At 34.0% G+C, this 13448-nt stretch overlaps 1 protein-coding gene across 1 annotated transcript; it reads right to left on the reverse strand.

Annotated features, from left to right (window-relative positions):
* Window positions 1-1074: 1074 nt before the first annotated feature.
* Window positions 1075-5927, reverse strand: LOC121782176 (transcription factor E2FC-like). The gene is made up of 13 exons (XM_042179911.1): window positions 5632-5927; window positions 3713-3893; window positions 3575-3625; window positions 3384-3469; window positions 2825-2913; window positions 2691-2745; window positions 2393-2445; window positions 2279-2314; window positions 2149-2197; window positions 1995-2060; window positions 1841-1917; window positions 1499-1670; window positions 1075-1417 (listed from the first exon to the last, which is right to left on the reverse strand). The coding sequence occupies exons 1-13, from the start codon at window positions 5866-5868 to the stop codon at window positions 1343-1345; spliced, it is 1227 nt and encodes a 408-aa protein (XP_042035845.1). The 5' UTR covers window positions 5869-5927; the 3' UTR covers window positions 1075-1342.
* Window positions 5928-13448: the final 7521 nt, after the last annotated feature.

Here is a 13448-nt window from a genome sequence, read left to right on the forward strand (position 1 = left end):
TGGCAGGCAGTGTTGGTCTCATTCTTCATCGCGAATCGGAGATGAAGCTCGACTGTGGCAGTTCAGCCAACGTCGTCGTGTCCTTCGTGCTTCAGCCGTGGGGTGCTGCCTACCGTCAGTCCCTAACTCCTCGCTGGTTCTCTCGCCATAGCCGCTGCTATTCGAACAGCCAGCTCGCATCTTGGTTCGACAACCCCCAAACTTCGATTAAAGGTTCGTTCTTAGCAATGGGGGATCCCCAAACTTGCGTGCTGACTTAAGGGAGAATCAATTTTTGGAATACCCTATTTTCAATTTGAGGGAGAGAGCAGTGATGTGAATGAGAATTTTTTGGTAAATAATATATTTAAATTTTTGGTAAATTAATTCATTTTAATTAATCCAGTCAAAACATGCATAATAAAATATATTTATTAACTTAATCCAGTCAAAATAGGTTTAAAATTCATTGACCGTCAAATTTTTGATGGAACCGTCCAAAATGGACCAAATGTGACTCGTTTTTATTTGTGAGGGACCGAATAATTCAAAAGATAATGTTTTGGACCAAAATAAAAAAAAAATCACAATATGTTAAGGACCAAAATGGACCTTTAATCTTCATTTAATTTTTTATTTTTCAAATATTAAAAAAATGAAATACAACGAGTTGTATATATTGAATAAAAAAAATTAAAAGAAAAATCAGCTCGGCTCAGTGCACAATAGGCACCGTCCCACCCGCCGAGCACTCCTCGGCCATGTCCTAGCTCTCGGGTCGGCTCGGCTCCCGCAATAGTGCCCTAGCCACCGTCGTCCCTCTAGGCAGTGGCTAAGACGTCTATTGTGAATGCTCTAAATGACCTGAGCTCAATAAAAAATACAGCCAGTGTTCGACTCGACATATGCATGTCCATTTCTTCATGTTATATTGCTTAGAAATTACATTAGCATAAGCAAAAAAAAAAAGTTCTAATTATAAAGTAAACATCAAACAAATATCAATACTGAAATTGAAGAAGACATTCTCACATCAGTACTGCTGCAAATGACCAAAATGAAAGGAAAATGCATAAGATGATCATAATCCCCATGTAAAAATATTAAAAGGAACAAATAATTGGATTACCCCACGTTGTAAACACTATTTAGGCATTGAATGCTAAAGATTTACATTTGAAATTCCAAAAGTGCAAAAAGGGCTTTTATTATGATAGGCTCCAATCTGCGAGATACTGGAGAATCTCATTTTCCAGATTGATCACTCAATATAATTGTAGGTATAGAAATAAAACTGTAGTTCTAACTTATGTACATCCTTCATTTTCCCTCTGTATGTTGGTCTGCACATCCTGTTGAAGTGCTACAACTCTTCCGAGCTCCATAGATCTGATAAGCTCACGTTACGATCCGATCTCAACCAGTAGTCATCATCACTCTGCATGCAGCCGTGCACAGTTAAAAAAGATAATGAACCCCTTTAAGCAATTACTAGCTGAAGCTATAAACATGGTCTTACACCAACATCAAACGGGACTATTTTCTGGAACCCGGATGCCTTGGAGGTCGTTGAAGTATCAGGACTTGAAGACAGATCGGCTTCATCAACCCTACTGCTACTAGTCCTGGCCATCGAATCCAACAACTTGGCACGCTTGACTGAGGCATCTCTACTTTTCTGTTCCTTTTTGCTGCAGAAATTTTACGAATTTGATATTAGAGGTCTGCATAAATTGCAGTGTGAGGGTATTATAACAACTTTGTAATAACTTTGATATGCATCCTTCACAGGTGTACAAAGATCAATATCAAAGGCAATTTTAGTTGATGCATCAACTTCTCAAGCTCTTGATACAAGTACCTCAGGAGATAAACATCAATAGGTCCAGTCGTGCTTCTCACAATAAGTTTATGTTGTTTCTGAGAGAAACCAATATCCTGAGATGAATGGTACCAATAAGAAACCAACAAAAAATTGTAAGAATAGTATGAACCAGAATAATCCAGTTACCCACCTCATCAGGATCTGGCACTTCCAGAAAGCTTGCGCGAGGAGCTTGAATGGCAATAACAGTTTGATTCTGTAGCGGTCGCACAAAAATAAAATGCAGTCAGTGGAATATTGGAGTAAGGAAATGAAACAATTCAGGAGGTCATGAGAGTTCAAACCCTAAAATTTGGAAGACTCGTGATATCTTCCTCTGTCAGAAAAAGATTCCTGCAGAAATACCAAAAACTATAATACCAAATTTCACTACTAGTTTACATAAAAAAATCAAGAGGGGAAACATCTGCATACTTTTGATCAAGTCCCCTAATGTCGTCTAGTTTCTGCCTGTGTAAAATTAAGGCATTAGACAAGCACCTTTAAGCTTTAAGATTACAAGAGATTTTTTCTTTCAATTACCCTTACCTTATGCAGTCATCAAGTCTACAATCTTCTGCACGTAGAAGTTCAACTTCAGCCTGTCATGAAAAATAATTCTGTCACTGACACTTGAAAATTTATAAACATCATAAGATTTTAAACAAAGAAACTTCTACATAACAATTTACTTCATATCTACATTTACCATTAAATAAGTACTAGTACTTTTTAATTGGACCAACTATTGTCCAACATGTTATATATTGGTAAGTGGCCTGACTAATGCTGGGCACTTCAGATATTGATTAAAATTGACCATTACATAGAAGTGCTATAGGTGCACCTTCAAGTGAGAAACTTTGTCATCTTGCTCCTTAGGTCCAAGCATCTCAACTCCTCTGTCACAAAGAAGCCACACATAGTTCACATGAAAAAGCATTAGACATGTACAAGTAAAGGAAGGTGATCATAACATACTTCCAACGAATGTGATTCTTGGTGGTTTTCTCTATCAAACCGATCCCTTCAAGAACATTTGTAATATCATAAATTCTCCTCTTCTGGACCTGCATGTTGTCAAAACCAATTAACAGCAATATTTGGCACAAGAACTAAAAAGGTGTCACTTGAAACATACTAATGGAGGGCATCCACTGCATTCACTACATTCTCTTCAGTGGTTTATTATTCTTTATCAGTTATTTGTTTGAGCAGGGAGTCTAGCATTAGTAATTGTTTAGATATAGCTGTTATCTCTTAGAGTTAAAGTTGGTTTAGGATTCTTTATTTAGTTATGAGTTTTATTCAAAGTAAAGAGTCTCGTAAATAGCTCCTAAATAGAAGAGCAAAGTGTCTTCAGTTCAGGACGGTAGTACCGTAGGGCATCTTTTGAGGATTATCTTTTCTTTTGTATTTTCTATTCATATCTTATATCTAGTCATTTGTTCTCTATTCTTCTCTATTTTCTGTTCTGTTCCAGTTATTTCCTGCATCTTCTATATAACTTATGAGCATCTGTCTAACAAATAGCTATTACCTGTAAAACATCAGCTGTTCTGTTAAGATCAAGAGTGCCATCCTTAGCCTCTTGAATAAGCTTGATAAATTTCTTTGTCAATAAACCTGCAAAATTTGGCATTTGGAATACCATCCTTTAACTTCTACTATTTGAAGAAACATGATTGCAAAAAAGTCATTAAAATAATAGTATATTTTAAGAAGCCTCACCTAAAGAACTGTCATACCGGCAACCGCTTAAACCAAAGTTCACAATAGCCTCTGCAAGGAAAAGGATACCAGTGAGAAAATAAATTGCTATAATCATGATCAATTTACACAATTCTAGATAATATAAGCTTAATTTACCTAGGTTTGCATCTTTAACAACAGATTTTGCATGTTTTGAAGATTTAGCTTTACTGAGACGTTTAGCACCCATGTAAGATGAAGGCCCTAGCACAAATTTGCTCGCTTCTTCCTCCTGTTTAGGAATCAGGATACTTGCATTACCACCAGACTTACAGCCAACATTTGCAAGTTCATTCAGCTGTTTCAAAAATAGTTAAAAGACATCACATTAAAATTAGAGAGCTTCTGAAGAGACATACTCAGGCAATTAAGGCTCAAAACTTGTGTAAGAAAAATAAAATACCAGTTAGACTGGTGAACAATGATACACTAAAGCTGTGAAAATTGTAGAGACTTGTATATACCATTTTATAGTAGCCTTTTAAAAAATTTTATGCTAACCTTATCTATTCGGTTGTTTCAGGAAATACATCACTCATGTTGAGAATACTTATATCAGTAATCCAAATTTAAATACAAATATTCTAGCAGTTTGGGAAACAAAACATGGGAGTGCAAAGTTAAGCTTGTCATTGTACTGTAGGTAGTAATAATTCTAAAAGGTGAATCATCAAAATTATGATCCTTAGCCATGCTTGTTCTCCTTGAGAGCTGAGGATACATGAGACTGTGAAATACTAGATTTACAGTTAAATTTCCATTTCTATGATTTTCAAATCTGAGAGAGGCACATCACAACTCAGGTCATTACTAGATTCATACTTCTCCTATAGCAATTAGCAATAAGCTTAGGACCAGTACTCCAAAATACACATAAAAAGGGAAGAAAATAAAGAATACAATTCAAACCACGGGGAATCTAGCTCTACTAATTTATAAAACTCTACATACACTCAAATTCAAAAACATGAAGCATTAATGTGCCCCAGTTGGTGGGTCCCATGCCCCGGATTTTATGTAATCACCCTGGAGCGCCCCATGCTCCTTGCAACACTGATATGGATGATACTCAATATTATATTCCTTCCATAGAATTTATGCAGTATGCTTTAATTGCATCAGAAACGGCCCAATTTGACTACCACGACAAGTATCAAATTAAATAACATCCATGCTGTAAAGACATCTCAAAAGGAGTGATCTGCCTCACCATGTCAAACAACTTAACCAATAATTAATGGACATGGGAGTAAAGGTACTGAAAGGTCAGCATTGCCATACAAATCTAGAACCTTTCTCACCTCACTCGTTACTACTTACTACCATATTTGAGTCCAGCAGAACAACCTATGAAAATACTTCATTTCATAAACTTCCATTTATGCACCAAAAGGAAGGATTTGGAATCAAAACATCCCCAACTTTGTCACATCAAAAAAACAGAGGACATTGTGCCACATGCCAACTCTATTAACGCCAGCAGAAACGGTAAATTAGTGGCAACGTATCCCCTTCAAGACTAATGTTTGTGGATGGATCAAATTCAATGAACTTAAAAATGTGTCAGAGATGGATAAACAAATACTCCGTGAACTAATCTACTTCAGAAATGCTCAATTCATACGCATTGGAGAACATTTGAATGCTCGTAGCTTGTTAAACAGTTGTTGGAATGGTTCTTTTCCACAAGATGAGATTGTGGTTAGTTGATTACACCTACTTTCAATCTCAAACACATGACAATAGATGCTTATAGTTCTAGGATATCACTGAGCAGTGTGAAGACTAAATAATCATAGAGAAAGGAAGAGAGAACAATAAGTAAAAGTGATGGAGCAAAAAATAAAAATCAGAATCCAGATCCTACAATATATGAAACACTATTCTATTGCCATTAAAAAAGTAACGCCTAGTGTAACTTTTCAGGAGCATCGATCCTAATCCTATAAATACCAAAAATTCAAATGAAGTTAGAGCTCAACACTAATTATAACAATCATACACAGACGAAAAAAAAAGAGGCAAATCAAACGCACCGCATTGTTCCGAGGCAGCAAGTGCGACGGTGGAAGAGGGAAGGGCGATCGTTGCGCGATCATCGAGTGAGCTAGAAACTTATCATTACTGGAGTCGGCGGCGGCGAAGGCGGGTGGCGGGAGAGAAGGAATCCGAGGGTGCGGCGCCGGGGAGAGGGAATGGTTCTCCAGCTGCAATCTAGATAGAGGTAGATTGAGGCTGAGATTGAGGTCGAGATTATCGCCGGAGGCCGACATACCATGGAATCGAATTCGGAATCAGGAAGGGTTTACCGGCGAGCGGGAGTGGAGTTCGAATCCCGCCCCCCCGCCTCTTGCCCTTTTCAATTTTTTCATTGGCCCAATTTATCACTGTGGGCCCGATGCTCTACTCACATAATTTGCCACACCATTGGTTGAGTAAAACAAAAGCTATATTTATACAAAATTATTTATTACTCCTTCATTCCCACTTAATGTAAAGCATATATTTTTCGGCAAAATTTATACAATGCCATTTTATTAATTAAATAGAAATAAAAAAATAAGAGAAAATAAATTTAATAAAGGATATATTTCCATGTCACACGCTTCAAAAAGAAAAAAAAATTGTTCACTTGAAATAGACAAAAGAAATGTAAATTAAAGATTTATAATTTTAATTAGAATCTAGCTATTCTCAATTTAATTATTATAATTTTTTTAAAATTTCAATTTTCGTCTTTTTGGGTTATATGTATTTTTTTTAGATTTGAGGACAAATCATTCAAACAATGACGTAGGAGGAGGTGAGAGGGCCAATGTCTTCTTTGAAAGAGCTTCACATTGGTACATTACACGCTTCAAACGGAGTCTGATAAAGAAACTAAGCCCATACTCAAAAACCTATTTGCCAGAAACCCATTTTCACTAAAACATAAACAAAATGCGTAGCAAATTTTATGAAACACATCTTGTTAAAAATCTTTACTTTCAAGCATGTATTACTAAAATGCGTGGTAAATTTTAAAAGCTTTCAAGAACTTCAAAAATATTGTTCTCGCCCCAACTTCATAGCCAATCATGTTTCCAATATTAAATAATCCAACTTCTTCATTCAAATTCAAGAAAGTAGAAAAGCTTTTATTTTCTTTCAATTACAAAATTAGCATCTTAAAATAACAGTTACTTTGAAAATTAATGATGGAAGATCTAACTGCTTAAATTTAATTTTCTTCAGACAGAAAGAAGTTGGATGAGTCGTTTACCATCCGTTAAAATTTCAAAATGATTAGACAACGTTTGAACCTCCAATCATCTAGAAAAAATGACACTCTAAATGTTGAAAACAACGGTTTTGTTAAAAGTTTAGGACCGATCCTTGTTTTACATCATCTCATTCTTTTTTCTTATGGGCCAAGGTTTTTTCAATTCTTATTTAATAATAGGGCCTTGTAATTATTTTTGTCAGGCTAATTTACAAAAGAAATTTAATGAACTCGTATGTTTAATTAACTCTTTGAACATAAGAAATTTTAAGTTGTTGATTCATTCCTGAGTTAAGATTAATTAGTTATTGGGCTATTATTAATTCATTCTTGAGTTAAGATTAATAAAGTTTTAGCTTTGGATTAAATTAATTGTTTAGGCTTAAGTTCCTTTGAATTAATTAAAGTAGGAGAGTTTGCATAATTTGATTCGAATAATCTTTGGATTTATTTATCTAGTCAATCTCTTAGTTAAGTATTGCCACTTTTTTCTTATGGGCCAAGGTATTTTGAATTCTTATTTAATAATAGGGCCTTGTTATTATTTTTGTTAGGCTAGTTTAAAAAAGAAATATAATGAGCTCGTGGTTTAAATTAATTCTTTGAACATAAGAGATTTTACGTTGTTGGGCTACAATTAATAAATTCTTTAGTTAAGATTAATTAATTGTTGGGCTATTATTAATTCATTCTTGAGTTAAGATTAATTAATTGTTAAGTTTGGATTAAATTAATTATTTAGGCTTAAGTTCCTTTGAATTAATTAAAGTAGGAGAGTTTGCATAGTTTGATTCGACTAATCTTTGGATTTATTGATCTAGTTAATCTCTTATTTAATTATTGCCAAGAAATAAACCTCACAATTTAATTAAAGTGAAAAAGTAAACTTTTTATAGAATGAGAAAATAGGATGCATATTCCTATAATATAAATTCAGATGATCCGCTTTTATTTATTTTTTGAAGCTAAATAGATTATTATCTTTTATTGAAAAAGGACTTCGCAAGGAAATTCACTTCAAGTTGATTAATAATCTACAGAGTTTGGAAAACGTACAAGATGAACTTTTATACCATACATACTAACGTAGATAGAAATAGAAAATATTCTCTTGATGATATTTTATGAAATCGAACTCATGTTCATTATTTATGCAAATGATAACAGTATTGCCATATATTTTGTGTGATAATGCATATCTGTTTTAGTATACTGAAAGTGCTATGCCAAAATTTATTAATCGATTTCGGGTCCCAGCAAGGGGAGCATCCCTACTCGAACTAGTATACTTGTGGTCCGTGTGTCATCCAGATGATTGCCTGCTCTGGTGACCGTGGAAGGTAGCCTTCTCGGCACAAGATGTTTTGATATTAGTCGAATTTTAGCCTACAAAGAATTTAGTATCCTCGGGCCTTTTACGAAAAATCCATGTGTGTTGTTGTGAGTCTGTGACGGCTTGCCGATATTTTCTGATGTATAGTTGTATCTTGTAGTAATATGTTTACTGAGTACACCTGTATTAAGCCCCTGTAGGTATTTCTAAATGTGCAGGTTGGACGGTGATGGAGTGGAGGGTGCAGGTCCAAATGGGCTTACTTTAGTGCTCATGTAGTACTCTCGTAGGTCCATTTCTTTATATATATGTAACTGCATTTCAATTGTTTCTGTCATGCTTTTAAGCAAGATAAATTTTCTATTTCCTTTAAAACTCTGATGTTTGAGAAGTCGTGTTGTATAATAAACCTCTAACTCAAGTCTTCATGATCGGGATATTTTAGTTATATGATGTCAATCAAATAGAATATCTTTATTCCCATTGCTTTACATGATTTATATGGTTTGATGCTCGCAAAAGTATGTTTTATGGTGTAGGAAGTAGAATGGTTGGTGAAACTGAACATGGAATGAAGCTCGGGTTAAGCACAAGGTCATTGAAGAAAGTCATGCAAAATGGCCAATTTGACAGATTGCCCAGTCTGCGTCAGAGTCCAGAATAGGCTGAAAAAGAGCCACCCGGCCGGGTGAAAAAAAAGTGTGAAAAAGGTCCAATGAGCCCTCAAAAAAAGCCACCCGGCCGGGCGAATTTCATGCCCAATAATTCGCCCGGTTAGGTACTAAAACGCAGTAACTGCTTAATTCAATTTTCATATAGTTTGGAGGCAGTTTTGGGGGGAGATTCAAAGAGATTTTGGACGAGAAAAGAGAGAGAAAGAGAGAAAAATGGAGGAGGAAGAAGAGAATGAAGGAATTCCGGGCAATATTCTAAGGATCCATCTCCGAATCCCAATTCCACTCAAAGAGAGCATGATTCCTATGGTTTTTATTGCAAATTCCACCATGTGTTTAGGCTAAACTATCTATGTCGCTCCAAGTTGTAATCTAGGCTTTGTATGGATGTTTCTACACCATTTAATTCATGTGTTTTGTTACCAACTATGTGCTCAATGATTATACACTATGTTTTTGGCTAATAATATAGTGTTGTTCTTTCCTTTGCTATTGTCTCTTTAACATAGTTCAGGAATGTTTGTTTGTTGGTAAGCTATTGGATTAGAATTGTTCAAATGATAATTTGATAGTGGATTAAGTGAGTGATTATAGTAGATGTTTATTTCTCTCGCGCTTCCGTAGGAGTTTATAGACATTGAAAATTGGTTCATAGGTTATGTGTTCAACTAATTGTGAACTACTCATCGTGTACATGTTCAGTGTATGTGATTAGGTAGATGTTTTAATCCCTTCACATGTTTCATTGTTAAAGGTGTAGAACAATACAAGACTAGTGAGCAACTTGGAGTGGCATGTTTTTCCGTTTGAAAAGTCTTCCTTTAGTTATTTTTGTAAGCTTTTAAGTGTAATCAATTTCTCACTTCCCTGCAGATCGACACTTGAAATACTACTACAACGCTGTATTCTTGCAGTTTTGTAGTATTATTAGAGTTAATTAGTTAAACTTGATAACTTGCGTGAACTGGTCTAGATACTCTAAAATACGCATCATTATACCCCTTAAATATAAAATTGAATCGTTCAGGAGAAAAGTTTTTTTTTTAACACCACCGTAACATGCAGGCCTTTATTAAATCCTTGTAATTAGTCCTATGTTCAGTTTCATCGGATCCTTTTCAACGAATTCATCAAAAATCAATTAACTTCTCGGTTAATTATATTCTACACCATCAACTATTATAAATCAAGGCCGAGTTAGAATATTAAGAGAATATAGAAACAAAGTTAACGGGTTTGATAAATCTGTTAATTAAAACCGATCAAATTATCGTATAAGATAGATTTAAAAGAATCTAACAAAATTAAATTCTTGTTCAATAGCCTATACATCGAAATAAAATGTGAAATTACAAGAATTTTGAGATGCATTCTGCCTCAAAAGAACAAAAAGAAGGAACAAAAGGATTATTCCAATATACATGCGATGTTACACTTGGCATATATAGCCAAACTTAGCCGTCCTAACTCTCACATGCGTTGTTTTAATATCGTTCCACTATCGTTTTAATTTTTATATATACATGATTTCTAATTATTCTCTGAATCTTCACTATCTGCCGTGACCTAAGTACGCACAAGTTGACACCAGATACGTTCCTAATTTTCCTGTTGGAAAAAGACACAAGTATATAGTGCATGCAAGGCTACATTTACTAAATACAAGTATATATCATTACCCTCAAATCTCAATGAAATTGATATACATAGGGCTCGACATGACACGAATACGCATGAAGTTAAGGTTCGGATTCACCAAATAAGAAACCGATGATTAATTTCAGTTGGGCCGAGTTGGGTTCGGATAGCCCATTAAGAAATACTATCATTATTTAATTGATTTAAAAATCTTATACCTCAATTTAATTATTAAGATTTAAATTGCGAAATTTTTTTAGTTATACTATACTCCTTCCGTCCCACTGTAATAGAGACGTTTCGTTTTGAGCACTCGTTTTGGAAAAATGATAACAAGTAGTTAAAGGAGAGAGAAAGAGTAAAGTTAGAAATGATGTAGAAGACGTTTATCTATATTATTATCTCTCTTTCTTTACTTTAACTATTTATTATCATTTTATTAAAATTGGTGCTCAAAACGAAACGCCTCTAGTATAGTAGGATGGAGGGGGTATCATGTTTTTAATTGTGTAATTTTATTGTATAAGTATTAATTTTTCGACCGTGTAATATCAGGGATCTGTCGTTATTGTGACGTGTCATGTTACCAAAACATTATGAATAACAAACTTACTATATATGAGCTACTCGACTCACCTCGTGAGATTTGCAATAGGAAATGTTTGTAGGAGTACCTTTATGGCATGATTAATTGTGATAATTAGTCAAAAGTGCAAAGGAATAAGGATATTGAAAGATTGTCTGTTGGAGTGGGATGAGTACACTGGTACGTGAAATGGGACAATCATAAGAGAATAACACAAAAGCAACAAAACGATCACTACTTAAAAGCGCAGTTTACCGACAAATAGTAGTCCGTCGTTGATCGATTTCCGATGGATTGGATTTTCCCGTTGGTAAATTCTCCGAGGACTCTCTGACAAACGTTGGCGCGTATGCTTCACCCGAATTTACCGTCATTTTTATACCGATGGACATCGTAGAATTGACGGACAATTCTTTAGGTACACGTTATTTTTCTTTACAACAATTAATTTAAAAATTAATAAAAGTTCTTAGCAAGTTCAACCATTCTTTTCCTCCATATAAAATATAGCTTACACAACATAACTTTATAATTACTCGAAAGCTTGCTTTTCCAGTGTGAATCTATAATTTAATTGTGAATAGATAGAACTTTAAATAAGTCTACAAGAGCAACTTTAATGTAGTCTACAAACATACATTAACAAATGTGGCTTGCCAACAATTTACATAGAGGGATAAAATTATCTAGAATTCTTTTCCTTTCACAATTTGTAAAACAAATCAATCAATTCGAATTTAATGTTGAAACATAATATTTAAAAAACACTAGAACTAAATATCTATTGTTTGCATAAAACTAATATATTAGTTATTCGATTTTATATTCCTACCAACATTTATATCGTAACCGATCATGTTCTAAATGATCAATACAATCAAAAAGTGCAAACAAAGAAGTTCAGTCACAAGGGGGAATTGAAATGAGACTATTTCGTCTTCAATTATTTGGAACATTTTCCCCCTTCAATTATTAATCAGTTGATTGATGTTTATATAGAGAGAGATAAGTAATTACTCCATATGAAATGCATGAATTGAGACCTCCCATAAATAGAAAATGACCAGAGCCCCACATCAATAACAATTAGCGGTCAGATTTCATCTTGAGAATTTTGAGTTAAATGAATTCTTCTTCAACTATTTGTCTTAGACTAAATCACTTGGTGCATAATTAAAGTACACTTAAAACAAAATATTTTGGTCGGATTTTCACCGACTGCACTCGTCCACAATTTATTTGATTAGGTATCCTGATTAAGCTATAATTAAAATTTTATATATAGGTACGAATAAACGTTGACTAGAGTTTAACCAAGCCCCGGATCGAAATTCTACGCTATAATAGTTCTGCTACATAAATCTCATAAACAATAGAAATCTATAGTTCTGCTACATAAAACTCGTAAATAATAGAGAGATATAAGATTCCATCTTAAAATCAATTAGTAATAAAAGAAGAATAGTTCTTTTAGATTATATAATGGTTTAAGTTTTCTATTTACACCAATATATATATAGAGATGTATATATATATTGATTGGGTGTATTACGATCAGAACGTTAAGTATTGTCAGAACGTCAAACCATGTATATTTTATTCACATATAATGTACCACCCCCATATGTAATAATGTATCACCCACATATAATGTACATATGGGGGTGGTACATTATATGTGCATAAAATGTACATGGTTTGACATTCTGATAATACTTAGCGTTCTGACCTGAATACATTCCTATATTGATATAATCAAATGCAAACTCTAAATATCGTACAAATTCTAAACTATGATCTGGATCGTTAGAAAATGTTAACAGATGAAAAAATAACATCAACAGAAAATATTAATACAGTGTCAACGATTGACACCTTGTTACATTGTGTTGATATTGTATTGACATTGTGTTTACATCAAAATCTTGAAATTTAACAATGTGTTGACATTGTGTTGACGTTGTGTTGATACTATGTTGAAAAGTTTGGAGTTTGTATAATATATAGAGCTTGCATTTTATCACTACCCCATATATAATATTATACTCTTTTAGTCTTATAAATTTTGTCACACTTTGACCAGACACGAGTTTTAAGAAATATAATGGAGAGTGAGTTGAAAAAGTCAGTGGAATGTGAGTCATACTTTTATATATTAGTGTTACAATAAAATGAGAGTGCGAATGCGTTAGTGGAATATGTGGTCCACTACCAAAAATGGTATAAAGTGAAACGTGACAAAATCTGTAGGATTGATGGAAATAGAAAAATGTGACAAACTTTCTGGGACGGAAGAAGTAATTACTTTTGTATCAATTTTCAACACGCTACCCCAACTCTTTAAGTTGAACCCTAGAGGT

This window comes from Salvia splendens, chromosome 20 (genome assembly GCF_004379255.2).
Source record: "Salvia splendens isolate huo1 chromosome 20, SspV2, whole genome shotgun sequence".
In the NCBI taxonomy this organism is placed as follows: Eukaryota; Viridiplantae; Streptophyta; class Magnoliopsida; order Lamiales; family Lamiaceae; genus Salvia; species Salvia splendens.

Excerpts from the sequence above, each read along its gene's own strand:
- LOC121782176 (XM_042179911.1), bottom strand. The coding sequence starts at position 5,868 with ATGTCGGCCTCCGGCGATAATCTCGACCTCAATCTCAGCCTCAATCTA. Across the intron at positions 2,315-2,392 it reads AGACTTGATGACTGCATAAG|GCAGAAACTAGACGACATTA; the intron begins GTAAGGGTAATT and ends AATTTTACACAG. Across the intron at positions 2,061-2,148 it reads CGAGTCTTCCAAATTTTAGG|AATCAAACTGTTATTGCCAT; the intron begins GTTTGAACTCTC and ends CGACCGCTACAG.